General features: G+C 42.7%; 1 protein-coding gene across 2 annotated transcripts; it reads left to right on the top strand.

Annotated features, from left to right (window-relative positions):
* The first annotated feature begins 210 nt into the window (after positions 1-210).
* Positions 211-16,527, top strand: LOC110497341 (tetratricopeptide repeat protein 39B). Of its 2 annotated transcripts, XM_036933766.2 has the most exons (19): positions 211-524; positions 789-806; positions 7,403-7,443; positions 8,016-8,120; positions 8,396-8,527; positions 8,975-9,051; positions 11,265-11,394; positions 11,991-12,096; positions 12,361-12,426; positions 12,720-12,828; positions 13,377-13,444; positions 13,525-13,584; positions 13,844-14,005; positions 14,585-14,676; positions 14,891-15,011; positions 15,108-15,219; positions 15,366-15,483; positions 15,639-15,755; positions 15,851-16,527. In XM_036933766.2, exons 3-19 carry the CDS (start codon positions 7,403-7,405, stop codon positions 15,963-15,965), a joined length of 1,731 nt encoding a protein of 576 aa, XP_036789661.2. In that variant the 5' UTR covers positions 211-524; positions 789-806; the 3' UTR covers positions 15,966-16,527. The 2 variants fall into 2 exon arrangements, with proteins under 2 accessions (XP_036789661.2, XP_021429075.3); XM_021573400.3 differs by lacking the exon at positions 211-524 and having other exon boundaries at positions 610-806.
* The last annotated feature ends 1,629 nt before the right edge of the window (positions 16,528-18,156 follow it).

Raw genomic sequence — 18,156 nt, forward strand, 5'->3', positions numbered from 1 at the left:
TGGAAGAGTAATCTGCGCTGCTCGGTAATTTTGTCAACATAGTGCACCGTCCAGAAACATACATCTTTCCATGACTAGTTTTCATTGGGAAGGCAGATTAAGCATTTTTATCCAAAGCAATCACAGAATCCTAATACATTTATACACGTGCTTAATTACGTCACTTTTGCATTGCGCCGACTTCGCCATAAAACCACTCTGTGGTTCCAAATCGAATGCAATCAACTTTCAGCCGGGCAAAAACACGCCTAAACGGGTGCCCGGGCGAGATTAATCGAACCCCTTCTCGAATACAGGCTAATTGTGGGGCTGCGTTTTGCATTTTTTATTTGTATTTAACCTTTATTTAACCAGGCAAGTCAGTTAAGAACTAATTCTGAGCCAATTGTGCGCCGTCCTATCGGACTACCATTCACGGCCGGATTTGATACAGCCTGGTTTCGACTCAGGTACTACAGTGACGCCTCTTGCAATGAAATGCAGTGCCTTAGACCGCTGCGCCACTCCCGAGCCCTGCAATTTAGGTGGGTGTGTCCTTGATTATGTAACCCCACCATGCATAATTTAGTAGGCTATTTTATAAAGGTGTCAAATGGGCAAGTTCTCTTCCTTCTGGTGAAAGATGAACTCCAAAGCCCAATAGCTATTTTTTCGTCTAAATTCAGAGAGAACTATTCTTTCTTTCAACAGCTGGTATCTTTTAGACCTATTCCCCGCCCCATGTATTTATTAATACGTTTCTTTATTTGATAATCATTCCTGACGTATCGAACATGGCTCACGTGAAGAATGGGAACATCCAAAAGGTAAGACGTTTTTAGCCTTTTTTTTAACTTGTTTTTATTTGAATGTTCAATAGGCCTACATTTTATTTAAAGGTTAAATCTGTAATGTTGATATCATTGATGATCAGTCCTTGTCGATCTGACCATGAATTTGAAAGTGGTTACATTTCAATAACAATGTTAAATATATGTCAACAGTCCTTCTTATTCTATGGATAAAATTGTGATATAATTTTTGGGGGGGTATTTTGTATGTCCACTAAAATAATCTGCTATCATGGGACTGACCAACATTTCTTTTGTTGGCCTAATCCTACTTTCTATAGAAGCGTTCAATATAATTGTTGTATAGCATCATACACATTACTTTAGAGTTGGAAAGTGTCATTTGGTCGAAGCTGCCTAATAGCGTCATTGTTTTGTTCTTTAAAGATCCAATGTTGCCTTTTTTTTTATCTCAATATCAAATCATTTCTGGGTAACAATTAAGTGGGCTGCTTTACTAACCACGTTTCCATCCCCAGTTGTTATGCTATTACAGTCATATGCTACCTTCTAAACAAATCAACAAAGACAGCTGTGATGGAAATAGGTTTCGGTACAATTTTATGCATGCAGACAGGCCTAATTTGTTCGTTGGACATGGTAGGATATTTTTGTGTCGTAAAATTCGTTATGCGAGAGATGGCATTGGAAAGGGCTGTAAGCGCATCTATTGATATAATAAACACCATATCCACGTAAAATTGGAGTCAATTTCTAAAATAAGTTAATATTTTCTAGATATGGTGTGTTGTCCTCCCACTAAAAGTCGGGAAACCATGCAGTTTATAGGCTACAGATTAAATGCATTCATAAACTCATTATTACAATAACAGCCCTACATCCACACTATAGCCAAATGATTTTGCGTTAAACCAGCGAGATTGATCTGTTAAAATATCTAATTAATTCAGGAAGATGCACATGCAAGACTGATAGTGAGAGGTGAAAGTGCATTATATCAGTCAGGTAGGCCACAAGTAGGGATACAGGAAGAGGATGATGTGGGCCTACAGCAAGAAGTAAAAAAGTTAGCCCAACTAGGTAATCATTCATTATTTGGATTATCTCAATTATCGTTCTCACTGCGTGACAATGCACATTTGTTATAGCCTACAATTGTTATTGTCTTTGAAGCCAAAAACAAGACATGCATTTTGGGTAATTGCTCTAAATAGCAAGTTGTTCAGTTATTTTCATACCAATAGGGCTCTCCTAGCTGTGCTGTTGAGGAACTACTAGAGCAAGCTGAGTTGTTTTCTATGGAACACAACCCTGCATCCCCGCCATCACACAATTACTGTTTACGCATTCTAAAAAGGTCCATACTAAATTGCAAACTGGACAGGTGGGCATTTGAAAGTGTGTTCTATTGTCAACATGGCTAGCTAAGTTACAAAATACAGTCTTACAGTGTTAGACTTTTGCAAGGCAATTCAGAGAAGCAGATCGTCATTTTGGTGTGCATATATACTGAACAAAAATATAAAGGCAACATGCAACAATTAATGATTTTACTGAGTTACAGTTCATATAAGGACATCAGTAAATGCATTAGGCCATAATCTATGGATTTCACATGACTGGGCAGGGGCCACCCACTTGGGAGCCATGCCCATCCAATCAGAATGAGTTTTGACATTGGCGGTGGCTTATGGTAGAGAAATTAACATTAAATTCTCTGGCAAAAGCTCTGGTGGACACTCCTGCACTTAGAATGCCGATTGCACACTCCCTCGAGTCTTGAGACATCTGTGGCATTGAGTTGTGTGACAAAAATGCACATGTTAGTGGCCTTTTGGTGTCCCCAGCACAAGGTGCACCTGTGTAATGATCAAGCTCTTTAATCAGCTTCTTGATATGCCACACCTGTCAGATGGATCGATTTATCTGGGCAAATGGGAGAAATGCTCACTAACAGGGATGTAAACACATTTGTGCTCAAAATTTGAGAAGGTTTTTGTGCATATGGAACATTGACGGTATCTTTTATTTCAGCTCATGAAACATGGGACCAACACTTTACATGTTGCGTTTATATTTTTAATCAGTATATTATCACAGCGCTGGCAAAGATGGTTGACCAACTCCCTGACCAAAATTACTGACATTTATCCCATCATAAGAAGATTGATGGCCATTCTGATATTCTAATTATATGAGCATGTTACTGTACAGCCCCTGTGTCCCAATGTCAAATCAAATCTTATTGGTCACATACACATGGTTGGCAGATGTTAATGCGAGTGTAGCGAAATGCTTGTTCTTCTAGTTCCGACAGTGCAGTAATATCTAAGTAATCTAACAATTCCCCAACAACTACCTAATACGCACATCTAAAGGGGTGAATGAGAATACAGTATGTACATGTAAGTATATCGATGAGCGATGTCCGATCGGCATAGGCAAGGTGCAGTAGATGGTATAAAGTACAGTATATACATACACTGCTCAAAAAAATAAAGGGAACACTTAAACAACACAATATAACTCCAAGTCAATCACACTTCTGTGAAATCAAACTGTACACTTAGGAAGCAACACTGATTGACAATACATTTCACATGCTGTTGTGCAAATGGAATAGACAACAGGTGGAAATTATAGGCAATTAGCAAGACACCCCCAATAAAGGAGTGGTTCTGCAGGTGGTGACCACAGACCACTTCTCCGTTCCTATGCTTCCTGGCTGATGTTTTGGTCACTTTTGAATGCTGGCGGTGCTTTCACTCTAGTGGTAGCATGAGACGTAGTCTACAACCCACACAAGTGGCTCAGGTAGTGCAGCTCATCCAGGATGGCACATCAATGCGAGCTGTGGCAAGAAGGTTTGCTGTGTCTGTCAGCGTAGTGTCCAGAGCATGATTGCGCTACCAGGAGACAGGCCAGTACATCAGGAGACGTGGAGGAGGCCGTAGGAGGGCAACAACCCAGCAGCAGGACCGCTACCTCCGCCTTTGTGCAAGGAGGAGCAGGAGGAGCACTGCCAAAGCCCTGCAAAATGACCTCCAGCAGGCCACAAATGTACATGTGTCTGCTCAAACAGTCAGAAACAAACTCCATGAGGGTGGTATAAGGGCCCGACGTCCACAGGTGGGGGTTGTGCTTACAGCCCAACACCATGCAGGACGTTTGGCATTTGCCAGAGAACACCAAGATTGGCAAATTCGCCACTGGCGCCCTGTGCTCTTCACTGATGAAAGCAGGTTCACACTGAGCACATGTGACAGACGTGACAGTCTGGAGACGCCGTGGAGAACGTTCTGCTGCCTGCAACATCCTCCAGCATGACCGGTTTGGCGGTGGGTCAGTCGTGGGGTGGCATTTCTTTGGCGGGCTGCACAGCCCTCCATGTGCTCGCCAGAGGTAGTCTGACTGCCATTAGGTACCGAGATGAGATCCTCAGACCCCTTGTGAGACTATATGCTGGTGCGGTTGGCCCTGGGTTCCTCCTAATGCTAGACAATGCTAGACCTCATGTGGCTGGAGTGTGTCAGCAGTTCCTGCAAGAGGAAGGCATTGATGCTATGGACTGGCCCGCCCGTTCCCCAGACCTGAATCCAATTGAGCACATCTGGGACATCATGTCTCGCTCCATCCACCAATGCCACGTTGCACCACAGACTGTCCAGGAGTTGGCAGATGCTTTAGTCCAGGTCTGGGAGGAGATCCCTCAGGAGACCATCCGCCACCTCATCAGGAGCATGCCCAGGCGTTGTAGGGAGGTCATACAGGCACGTGGAGGCCACACACACTACTGAGCCTCATTTTGACTTGTTTTAAGGACATTACATCAAAGTTGGGTCAGCCTGTAGTGTGGTTTTCCACTTTAATTTTGAGTGTGACTCCAAATCCAGATCCAGATCTAGGATGTGTTATTTTAGTGTTCCCTTTATTTTTTTGAGCAGTGTATGATATGAGTAATGTAAGATATGTATACATTATTTAAAGTGACTAGTGATCCATCTATTAAAGTGGCCAGTGATTGGGTCTCAATGTAGGCAGCAGCCTCTGAGTTAGTGGTGGCTGTTTTAGAAGCTGTTTTTCAGTCTCTCGGTCCCTGCTTTGATGCACCTGGACTAATCTTGCCTTCTGGATGATAGCGGTATTAACAGGCAGTGGCTCGATGGTTGTTGTCCTTGATGATCTTTTTGGCCTTCCTGTGACACCGGGTGCTGTAGGTGTCATGGAGGTCAGGTAGTTTGCCCCCTGGTGATGCATTGTGCAGACCGCACCACCCTCTGGAGAGCCTTGCAGTTGAGGGCGGTGCAGTTGACGTACCAGGCTGTTATGCAGCCCAACAGGATGCTCTCAATTGTGCTTCTGTAAAAGTTTGTCAGGGTTTGGGTGACAAGCCACATTTCTTCAGCCTCCTGAGGTTGAAGAGGCGCTGTTGATCCTTCACCAAATTCTCTGTGTGTGGACCTTTTCAGTGTCTGTGACGTGTACGCCCAGGAACTTAAGTTTCCACCTTCTCCCCTGCTGTCCCTTCGATGTGGATAGGGGGGTGCTCCCTCTGCTGTTTCCTGAAGTCCACGATCATCTCCTTTTGTTTTGTTGACGTTGAGTGAGAGGTTGTTTTCCTGACACCACACTCCGAGTGCCCTCACCTCCTCCCTATAGGCTGTCTCTTCGTTGTTGGTAATCAAGGCCACTACTGTTTTGTCATCTGCAAACTTGATGATTGAGTTGGAGGCGTGCATGGCCACGCAGTCGTGGGTGAACAAGGGAGTACAAGAGGGGGATGAGCACGCACCCTTGTGTGACCCCAGTGTTGAGGGTCAGCCAAGTGGCGATGTTTCCTACCGTCATCACCTGGGGGCTGCCCGTCAAAGTCCAGGACCCAATTGCACAGGGTGGGGTTGAGACCCAGGGCCTCTAGCTCGAGTTTGGAGGGTACTATGGTGTTGAATGCTGAGCTGTAGTCAATGAACAGCATTCTTACATAGGTATTCATTTTGTCCCGATGACATAGGGCAGTGGGATGGCGATTGCGTCTGTGGCCCTGTTGGGGCGGTATGCAAACTGAAGTGGGTCTAGGGTGGCTGGTAAGGTGGCGGTGATATGATCCTTGAGTAGTCTCTCAGTGCACTTCATGATGACAGAAGTGAGTGCTATGGGGTGGTAGTCATTTAGTTCAGTTATCAGCGACACTTATCAAAATTGGCTTTTCGGAACCGGTATATGGGTATGAGTGTAAAGAGCTAACCTACGTCACTTTTGTTTTCAAACTTCGTCATCGGCCAAAACGGGGCACCTGGCTCACGCCTAGGAAGCAGCACGGTTCCAAAACGAATGCAATCAACAGTAACCTGGTTCACCTGGGGCATGCCTGGGGTATTAAAGCCTTGTTCACATTGGCAGTTTGAAATGACTCAAATCCATGTTTGTTTTTTTTGCATTTCTGATACGAGTCTTTTCTTTTTCCTGCATTCTGAACAGCCAAAAAGCACATGGAATCGGTTATTTCAACCCCTTTGTAGGTCGTTTGAAGTCCGGTACAAATCTGATTCCTGGTGCCGTGACTTGTCTTAACGGTCAAATCTGATTTATTTGTCCTGAAGTGGTTTTTAGACTGTTATTCTGCATATCTTGTTGTTTGCTAGCTACGGCAGTTTGACAAGAACATGTGGTAGCTAACTAGCTTGTTAATTGTTGACAAACAAATTAGTTTGTGTGCTAGAGAGCTAAACAGCTAGCTAGTTGACTGCTGTGGCTAGCTAGTTGACTGCTGTGGCTAGCAGTCAACTATTTTGAAAGTTGGACTGTCTTATTCTTTGAAGCTCTAAACATTTCTTGACACTGATTGAGTATTCCAAGCACCTGGGAAACGTCCATGGCAGGCATTGTTGTCACCTTAGCTTGTTACATAACTTCTGAGTGATAGGAACCAGGAGCACCACCACCAAACAGCCTACACCACTGCGCACACACCCGTCATTACTATGACAACTAGCATAGCCATGTCAGCAAATGACTGCAGTCTGAACACACACCCATCCAATTTGGTCACTTGTAACTTGCGGTTTGGACAGTCCAAAGCGGATTTGAAAAGCAAAACTGATTTGAGCGTAAAGGCCTGCAGTGTGAACAAGGATTAATAAACCCCTCACTGTAAGGGACTTCTTTGTTATTGCCTTCCCTTTGAAGTAATAACTGATTAGAAACACCTCAGGGAAGAGGGTAAGGAAGGATACACTTAAGGAACTTGAACGACCCCAACATTCTCAATTATCCAATGGGAATCCTGTGACAAATGCACTGCTATACCATCGCAGTGAATTTATTTTTCTTTGGTATTTCGATTGATTCTCAGGAGGTTACGTTTACACTTATCCCATGTCTCATATTTGGCCACTAATTGGCCTATTGACCAATCAGATCAGCTCTGAAAAAGAGCTCTGAAAAAGAACTGATGTGAAAAGCTCCAATGGGATTGGTCAAAAGACCAGTTAGTGGAGAGAAATATGAAAATTGGTCTGCCTGTATAAACACAGCCAAAGGGCTTGCAGTTTGGCTAGGCACTGATGATGGCTCCTTGTGCAGTTGATAAACTTGATTTCCTTGACTTTCAGATGGACCCAGAGGATCCCTTTCTCCTGGTACCTGATAAGATGTAAGTTTCCTACTTCACAAGTCTATGCTAAGATACACACTGATTTAGATCTTCCCTCTATGTAAAAAGAGCTATGTAACCATAGTTACAGTATTAATGCCTACAGCACAAATCTATGCCGATGCAGACACATTCAACGTTGTGTTCTGTGTCTAACCAGACATTTAATACGGTCTGCCACATGCTGTGATTGCTATAGCCCCCATACTCAACTGGTGGACTGTAATCCGGACCCAGAACAGGGTCAATGTGGACTCAAGTTTTTTTAGGAACTCTGTTGGGATTCGACCCCTGGTATCATATAAACACACAAGACATGGAAGAGTGTCGAATTACAGGAAAGTAGCTTTAAAGTTTCTAAATTCTCAACGCCAGCAAGAGGGGTTTGAGTTTTATTTTATTACGCCAATAAATGACCTTTGCCGCCTAGGACATTTTGTTACCCAACCTTCTCAAATAGTACTTGAGTAACCCTTTGGCTGATTTTGACAGGACTCTAAAAATGACATCCATGTGTGGAACATTACTGGAGAAATACTACACCTGATCTGCACTTCTGTTTCCCTTCCCAGGAAATCCCAGATGGATTTAGAGACTGCGTTGCAGGATAGTGCCAAAGCCCTTGACCTCTTCCTCAACAACCGGTTCTCAGACGCCTTGGATCTCCTCAGACCCTGGTATGTCCCAGTCAACTTCATCATAGCTTGCCTTGAGGCTTTACATGCTTTAAGATGAACTGCTCATGTCTGTCTCTAATAGTGATTGGTGGTGACCTGTTCGGTAAAGTTTATTCTACTGCAATATTGCCAACACAAATTGTCCTAATTGGCTACCAGAAACTGTCCACTTTCTCTGTGTATATTCAGTGGTTGGTCACATTGGATCCATTTCTCAATAAAAATGCTTCTCAAGTTTCTTATGTTTTCTGAAGGGCTTTGTCATGTTCTCTCAGGAGGAGCCAGAGTATGTACCACGCTGTGGGCTACAGCAGCATGCTGGCCATGCAGGCGGGCATGACCTTTGAACCCAAGGATGTTGAAAAGGCCATGACTGCTCTGAAGGAGTCTCTGCAGACGTGCCAGATGTACGGTTTTGCTTCTCTCATAGAAATGACATGAATGTAGGGCATCTCGTTCTATAGAGTTTCAATTGCCAATGCATTGAAGAAGCTTTATCTCACACATCAGATTCAGACATTGTTGGGCAGTGGCAGGACTTAGAGCTAGCGGATTGAATCGGAACAATAGCTAAGCGGACACCCCGCCTCTGTTTTGGTAAAAAGCTGAAGGATGGACCTGGAGTAATCCAACAATGGATGATGCAAGGACTGTTAGTTTGCAAACATTAGAGTTACCCCATCAGAACCCAAAATGTAAATTTGGTTATGACAGTTGAACTAAGCTCTTGAGGCATTTATCTGTGTTATATTCTTCAAGAATCAATCGTAGTGTACATATTATACATTTTTGTCCAAAGGTGGATATAGCAACTAAGGATTCTAACTTTAACACAGTACGTTATCTCATCACAGGTTCCGGAAGAAGACTACCATGGTGGAGGCCATCACTGAGATGTTTTACAAGCAGCCAGCTGACGACTTAACTGAAGGTGTGATTGGCTACCATCTCCGTGATGGTTGTAGGTTATAAAGGATGATCTCAATATGTCGACGTCTATACATCCATACATGTAGTATGAGTCATCCATACTGAAATATACGTGTTTCATGACTGGCCTTTTGATTGATTTCATGTGTTTATTGTTTGGGTTGTCATACTTCAGGATGCCCAGCACACATGGGGTTAAAATACTATTTTATGTAGCAAAATTATAATATACAGTGGGGCAAAAAAGTATTTAGTCAGCCACCAATTGTGCAAGTTCTCCCACTTAAAAAGATGAGGCCTGTAATTTTCATAAGGTACACTTCAACTATGACAGACAAAATGAGAAAACAAAATCCAGAAAATCACATTGTAGGATTTTTAATGAATTTATTTGCAAATTATGGTGGAAAATATTTGTATAAGTATTTGTTCACCTACAAACGAGCAAGATTTCTGGCTCTCACAGACCTGTAACTTCTTCTTTAAGAGGCTCCTCTGTCCTCCACTTGTTACCCGTATTAATGGCACCTGTTTGAACTTGTTATCAGTATAAAAGACACCTGTCCACAACCTCAAACAGTCACACTCCAAACTCCACTATGGCCAAGACCAAGGAGCTGTCAAAGGACACCAGAAACAAAATTGTAGACCTGCACCAGGCTGGGAAGACTGAATCTGCAATAGGTAAGCAGCTTGGTTTGAAGAAATCAACTGTGGGAGCAATTATTAGGAAATGGAAGACATACAAGACCACTGATAATCTCCCTCGACCTGGGGCTCCACGCAAAATCTCACCCCGTGGGGTCAAAATGATCACAAGAACTGTGAGCAAAAATCCCAGAACCACATGGGGGGACCTAGTGAATGACCTGCAGAGAGCTGGGACCAAAGTAACAAAGCCTACCATCAGCAAGGGCATTGAAGATGAAACGTGGCTGGGTCTTTCAGCATGACAATGATCCCAAACACACCGCCCGGGCAATGAAGGAGTGGCTTCGTAAGAAGCATTTAAAGGTTCTGGAGTGGCCTAGCCAGTCTCCAGATCTCAACCCCATAGAAAATCTTTGGAGGGAGTTGAAAGTCCGTGTTGCCCAGCAACAGCCCCAAAACATCACTGCTCTAGAGGAGATCTGCATGGAGGAATGGGCCAAAATACCAGCAACAGTGTGTGAAAACCTTGTGAAGACTTACAGAAAATGTTTGACCTCTGTCATTGCCAACAAAGGGTATATAAACAAAGTATTGAGAGAAACTTTTGTTATTGACCAAATACTTATTTTCCACCATAATTTGCAAATAAATTCATTAAAAATCCTACAATGTGATTTTCTGGAGAAAAAAAAATATCATTTTGTCTGTCATAGTTGAAGTGTACCTTAGGATGAAAATTACAGGCCTCATCTTTTAAGTAGGAGAACTTGCACAATTGTTGGCTGACTAACTTTTTTGCCCCACTGTATGCACAGTATAGTTTATTTGGAAAGTTTTCAGACCCCATTACTTTTTCCACATTTTGTTAGGTTATTCTAAAATGTATTAAATTGTTTTTCAATCTACACACACAATACCCCATAATGACAAAACAAAAATAGGTTGAGAAATGTTAGCTAATTTAAAACAAAAACTGATCATGTTTACGTACATGTTCAGACCCTTTACTCAGTACTTTGTTGAAGCACCTTTGGCAGCGATTACAGCCTTGATTCTTCTTGGGTATGTGCCTCAACACAATCCTGTTTTGGAGCTCTACGGACAATTCCTTTGACCTCATGGCTTGGTTTTTGCTCTGACATGCACTGTCAACTGTGGGACCTTATATAGACAGGTGTGTGCCTTTCCAAATCATGTCCAATCTATTGAATTTACCACAGGTGGACCCCAATCAAGTTGTAGAAACAGCTCAAGGATGATGAATGGAAACAGGATGAACCTGAGCTCAATTTCAAAGGGTCAATAGCAAAGGCTCTGTAAATACATTTCTATGTTCTGCAAAAATGTCTAAACCTGTTATTGTGTGTGTAGATTGACAAATGTATTTAATCAATTTCAGAATAAGGCAACGTAACAATGTGGAAAAAGGGAAGGGGTCCTGAATACTTTCCGAATGCACTGTTGTACACATGTACTACATCCACATTGGTTTAATGTGTGGGTCTGTTCTGGACTTTGACTGACAGGCATCTCTCTATTTTTTTTGCCTCTTTCCCGCTGCAGAGGAGATGCATGCGGAGTTGTGCTATGCTGAGGCGCTATTGCAGAAGGCTGTACTCACTTTTCTGGATGAGAGCATGATCAGCTTCATCAAAGGAGGCATGAAGATCCGCAACAGCTTTCTGATCTACAAGTGGGCAGTTTATTTTGATTTTTTTTATTAGATTTTTTCTTCACACGACTTACCCTGGTCTTGCCTGGTTTCACATGAACTGGTTGATGATATAATGTGAAAAGGATATTATGTTTCGTGTTTGGGTAGTCCAGCCACAGGTGGCTGGTGACACCTTAATTGGGGAGGACAGGCTCAAAGTAATGGCTGGAATGGCATCAAGCACATCAAACGTGGTTCCCATATTTTTGATACCATTCACTCCATTCCAGTTTATTATTAGCCGCCTCTACCATCCCCTCACCAGCCTCCTGTGCTTTCAGTATATGAATGACTGTTCTCAGAATTGATGCACTAGAAAGAAATTATCAAGCAGTGATTGTTTTTAGCAGGGTCACATTTGAGAGTCAAGTATTTTGGGAGATCTTGCATGGTTGCTAGTGTACTCAAGTTCATAGTTCAATATGTAATTCTGTCCATGAGCTGCTGTTGTCTATGAATGTTCTGTATTATGTCATGTTTTGTGTGGACCCCAGGAAGAGTAGCTGCTTCATTAGCAATGTCTAATGTGGATCCTTATAAAATAACCAAATGCCTGTTTGGCTCCTCTCTACAAGGGAATGTGATGTTATGTCAACCATGGCAAAGAACCAGTCTGACCAGATGAGCACACAAACTCACTTCAGGAGCGGTGTGAACATGGGCATTGGTTCATTTAACTTGGTAAGAGCGTTGGTGTTTAGTGCTTCAGCGTTATGGGTGAGGTAGAAGATGGTAGGACAGGCAGATTAATAAGAGTTGCTAAAGCTTAAAAAAAAAAAAAACATTTAAATGTAAGATTACAAATGTTTTTTCTCAACTCAAAAATGATGAATATTTTTATTTTCTATTGGCTGTTTTTTCTTTGACATGAAAGAGGGATTTTTGTTTTGTGGTCCTCAGATGCTGAGGTCACTATCTTCACCATTTTTGGTTTTCCTCTTTCAGTATTTGTCTCTCTTGCCAAGCAAGGTCCTCAGACTACTGGAGTGGATGGGTTTCTCTGGAGACCGGGTAGGTGACGAGGAGCAGTCTCACCACTTCTCTCTCTGACAAACTATTCAGCATCACACGCCAGTCGCCTTGCAAAATACTAATTTTCTCTTGGATAGTCCGAGTGGGGAGTCTATTTTTCTTCAAAGTAATTATTGTCCCCCAAAAACGGAGTGCTTGCATAATTAAAAAAATAATACATCTGTAAATGTTTGAAATGATACATTTCTTAAGTTTACTTCCCATTATGTCTCATAATTAAGCCAATGACGATGCAATGAAGTGGATGTTGTTGATAGAGGCTTGTTGTGCAGGAAGTGGGTCTGTCCCAGCTGAGGGAGGGGGCAGCCAGCAACAGCCTGCGCTCCATCCTCAGCACTTTGTGCCTCCTGATGTACCACCTCTACATCAGCGTCATACTGGGTAAGGTACAGATCTAGGATCAGCTTTCCTTCCCCGAAACCTTACCATAACCTCGGAACCCTAAATTGGGGAAAACCCAAAAAGGACCCAAGACCTCTGTCTAAGGGCAACATTTGACCTACTCCTTAAATGCCACACAGGACCCTGGAGTTTTGAGGATAAAGGATGCCCTCTGGTGGTGGTGATGCTAAACTGTTCCATTGTTACTACAGTACTGTGATCATCAACTGTCGCAGTCACGCTTTACAAAGTCACTTTGTCTTCAGCTGGTTTCTTATGTGAAGAGCATTTAATCCATTTGTATGGCCTATTAGGCTGTGTTTACACAGGCAGCCCATTTGTGATCTATTTTCCACTCATTTATCTTTTGACCAATCAGGTCTTTTCACATCAAATCTTTTTCAGAACTGATCTGATTGGACAAAAGACGAATTATTGAAAAAGACAGGCAGAATTGGACTGCCTGTTTAAATGTATCCTTAGATAATGGGTTTTAATTTACAACAGCCATTAGGGTTGATTGATGCCTTGTCTTTCCTTCTCTATAGGTACTGGTGAGGCAAACTTGGAAGAGTCTGATGTTCTTCTGGACCCCTACATTGAAAAGTTCCCCAATGTAAGTGAACAGTCCCCCTCCTGCAAGGTCTTCCCACTTGCCCATCTCCTCCGTTAACATCGACTGTGGTTGTTCTCTAGGGGGCCCTCATTCTCTTCTACCAGGCCAGGATTGCTGTGCTCAAGGGTAACTTTGAATTTGTGAGTAATCTCCCTTTTTAAGAATGGCATCTTCATACATTTTCCTGGGTAGTATTCATTAGGTACCAAATGGAAGAAAACATCATTGGGAGCAACTTCCTAAACTTGTCCAATGAGAAACGCTTGTGTTCTGTTACAAAGCATTTTGCTATGCTGTGCCCTAATGAATATGACCCTGTCTGCTATGTTACAAGTTATAAAATTGACCCCTCTGTCTAACAAGAACCATATCTCCTTGTTTTGTGTATCTGTCCGCCAGGCCCAGAAGAAGTTCCTGGAGTGCATAGCGGCGCAGCAGGAGTGGCGTCAGATCCACCATCTGTGTTACTGGGAGCTTATGTGGTCCTACTCCTTCCAGCAGGACTGGCTGGAGGCATACCAGTATGCAGACCTTCTCTGCAAAGAGAGCAAGTGGTCCCAGGTATAGTACACCTGTAGCAGCCTGACTAAAACATTTAGGATGGAGTTCCCAGGTATAGTACACCTGTAGCAGCCTGACTAAAACATTTAGGATGGAGTTCCCAGGTATAGTACACCTGTAGCAGCCTGTGACTAAAACATTTAGGATGGAGTTCCCAGGTATAGTACACACACTTTTTGTTGTTGCATACACTGGAAAGGTGCAGTGAAATGTGTTATTTTACAGGGTCTGCCATAGTGGTACGATGCCCTCTGGTGCAGATTAGGATCAAGTGGACATCGATAGATTTTACACCTTGTGTACATGAACCAGTGACATTTCAGTTACTGGCCCAACACTAACCGCTAGGCTACCTGCTGCCCTAGCAGCCTAACTAAAACCATTTTACTTCCCGGTCAACAGATGAAGGTCCTTTTCCAGTAACTCTCCTTCTACACTTTAAAAAAGGTTTTTATCCATCCCTTACGGTCTTTCCTCCTTGCTCTTTACAGCTCCCCCATGTTCTAAAACTGGTATAGTCCCTGGAGGTCTGGGTACAGATGGCTCATATTCATTGTGACTTTTGTTCTCTCCTGGCAGGCTGTATACGTGTTCCAGAAAGCTTCCATCCTCAGCATGATGCCAGAGGAGGAGGTGAAGAAAACTGGGGAGAATGTGGAACAGTTGTTCAGGTATGTGTTGTCAATAAAGACATTTTATTTGTATGGCACCCAAAGATACTATACAACTTGAAAGAAAGTAGGACCACACCAAAAAAAAGATGACTATTTTCAGGATGGCATAAATGTAATATTTCCATGAATCATAAACTGAACAGAAGGCACTATTACAAAGGGAAGGTGGGTTGTTAAGGTTTATAGCGATGGCTACTTTCGTGTGTCTTAGGCAAGTGGAGAGCCTGCGGCTGCGGATTGCAGGGAAGTCTATCCCAACAGAGAAGTTTGCCGCGACGAAGGCTCAGCGATACAGCGCCGCAACCCCAGTGACGCTGGTGATTCCTGCCGTGGTGAGAACTCTTCTTTTTTATTTATTTAGTCAAAGCAATATATGTGAACTTTTAAAATGTGGTATTTAAGTCTAAAATGCATTTTCCTCATGACAGGAAATGATATACGTTTGGAATGGCTTCACCATCATTGGCAAAAGGCCTGAACTGACAGAGAGCATTCTGGTCACTATCAAGAAAGCAGAGGAGCAACTGAAGAATGACCCAAGTGAGTTTACCTTCACAATGCTCTAGGTCTAATTTATGGGACGGTGTGGGGGTCTCAAGGGGGGGGTGGCCAGGGCTGATTTCTGGTCCTTCAGCCCCTGTCTAATACAGAATAATCTAGTTTTTTTTCTGTCTTTCCTCTCCCAGATCCATCAGAGTACCACGTGGATAACGAGTGCATGGTCCAGATGCTGAAGGGGCTGTGTCTGCGACACCTGGGCCACCTGGACCAGGCCCAACTCTGCTTCACACACGTCATCTCCAGGTAAGGCTATTATCACCATTCACAGATCATTGAGGAATGTGGTTTGTGTGGCTCCTCAGGGGGCAGCCCACCATCTACTAAGACTATTGATGCACCCAAATGTAATAGATCTGTTGGCTTTCTTACAATCTGATTGTTGTGATTTGTTTTGACAGTGAAAACAGGATCAAGCATGACTGCTACCTGGTGCCATACAGCATGTATGAACTGGGTCTTCTCTATAAGCAGCAAGGAGACTTGGGGAAGGCTACCACCACCATAGAAAATGCCAAGTAAGTGTCAATTGAAACCAGCACTAGTTTAGATGCATTGTTTACTGCCTAGGATGAAGAGTGAATGTTATTAAGACGTATCTGGATGTTTACAGGCTGAACTACAAGGGTTATAGCATGGAGTCGAGGCTACACTTCCGTATCCATGCTGCCCTTAACACAATGGGGACCTCGGTGGCCAAACTTCCACCCCACCGCACGTCAGCTTGAGGACGTGAGGGTAAAAGGCACCACTGCCAACGAGGAATTGCTGAATATCTTGTTTCCATTCTACCTTGATATGGAGGTGTACAGACTTGAAAGAGTCTTGATTATAGTACACTTAGAAAAAGCCTGCACTTAAAATGTAAACGTTGCAATATGACATTGAGTCTTTTCTGTAGGGCCGACTCATGACTAGAGATTTGAGCGCATAACTCATTTTAAGCACAAATCTTCCATTGTAATCGATGCATGATATACAAGAAACATGTGAGCTGCACACTTGGATCTTAAGTTAGGATATGGCCTAAATGTTTTGGGTTTAGCCTTTTGATTTGAGTCTGTAAAGACATGTACCTGTACGGTTTCTGTTCTCTTATACTTCTGTTCTATACACATTATTATGCTGTTATACATTCTGCTCTGTTTAATTTTCTGCTCATTTAACCAATTTACATTTGAACACATGGCTCTTTATTATCCACGTATGAAGGTGCACTGGAAATGCCACGTTTTACCTGTCATTGTACGAAGTATTTACTCAAAAGATTTTGAAAAATAAAACTGTTGGCAGGAATGAATGAGATTTTTAATTTTTTGCATGAATTGTCTGCCATTCATTCACTGACAATTAGATCCGACAATGAGCCCACTTGTCACTATCAGATCTCAATAACAACGCATCACACCTACAAAACTGCACATTACTGCTGTCTGCGCAGCAAACTATAACTGTTCAGTCAGTTTTCAGAGGATGCTTTTTGTTACTATTCAGTACTGTATCCAAATCAGAGGTTGTTATAGCGCGTTTACTGTACAATCAAACTCTGTTTCAGGTGGTTTGTGTGTGTGTGTATATACAAACAAAAGTATGTGGACACATCTTCAAATTAGTGGATTCGGCTATTTCAGCCATCCGTTGGTGACAGGTGTATAAAATCGAGCACACCGCCATGCAAGCTCCTTTCACAAACATTGACAGTAGAATGGCCTTACTGAGGAGCTCAGTGACTTTCAACGTGGCACCTTTCCAACACGTTCGTCAAATGTCTGCCCTGGTCAACTAAGTGCCGTTATTGTGAAGTGGAAATGTCTAGGAGCAACAACTGCTCAGCTGTGAAGTAGTAGGCCACACAAGCTCACACAACGGGACGCCGAGAGTTGAAGCATGTAGCGCGTACAAATCGTCTGTCCTCAGTAGCAACAAACTACGGAGTTCCAAAATGCCTCTGGAAGCAAGGTCAGCACAATAACTGTTCGCCAGGAGCTTCATGAAATTGGTTTCCATGGCTGAGCAGCCGCACACAAGTTTAAGATTACAATGTTCAATGCCAAGTGTCGGCTGGAGTGTTGTAAAGGTTGCAGTTAAACCATCTGGCAGTCTGAAGGACTAATTTGGGTTTTAGCGGATACAAGGAAAATGATACCTGAAGTTGTGGTAGAATAATGGTTCGGGCCTGTTTTTCATGGTTCGGGCTAGGCCCCTTAGCTCCAGTGAAGGGAAATCTTTACGCTACAGCATACAATGACATGCTAGACGATTCTGTGCGTCCAACTTTGTGGCAACAATTTGGGGAAGGCCCCCCAGCCGACCTCTTGGGGGAGGAGAAGATGGAACTAATTGAGTTACAAAATAAACTGGATAATATATATAAATTAAAAGCAGAAGGAGCCTTTATTAGATCTAGGAAAAAATGGATTGAGGAGGGAGAACAGAATTCATCCTATTTCTTTAGACTTGAGAAATTTCACTCTAAAAATAACACTATCCATAAGTTAAACATTGATGGTGTTATTACAGATGACCAAAAAATAATCGCTAAATACTGCAGCAATTTTTACAGAAAATTGTATAGCTCTACGTACTGTCAGGAATCCACAGATATGTTTTTTAACTCACTGAATAATGTTCACTCTATCAGTGATATAGAATCTAAACAGTGTGATGAACCCATCAAAGTTGAAGAGATTATAGAGTCTATCAAACATCTAAAGAACAATAAATCACCAGGTGTTGATGGAATTACATCAGAATTTTACAAATTATTTTCTGAACAAGTAGCTCCCTTCCTATTTGATGTCTTTTTAGAGAGTATTAAATACAATGTTCTCCCTCCTACAATGAGTCAGGGGTTAATAACACTGATACCTAAACCTAAAAAATAAGTACTGCTCATCGATAACTGCCGTCCAATTTGTC

Source organism: Oncorhynchus mykiss, chromosome 10, assembly GCF_057628025.1.
Source record: "Oncorhynchus mykiss isolate SJ-2025 chromosome 10, ASM5762802v1, whole genome shotgun sequence".
In the NCBI taxonomy this organism is placed as follows: Eukaryota; Metazoa; Chordata; class Actinopteri; order Salmoniformes; family Salmonidae; genus Oncorhynchus; species Oncorhynchus mykiss.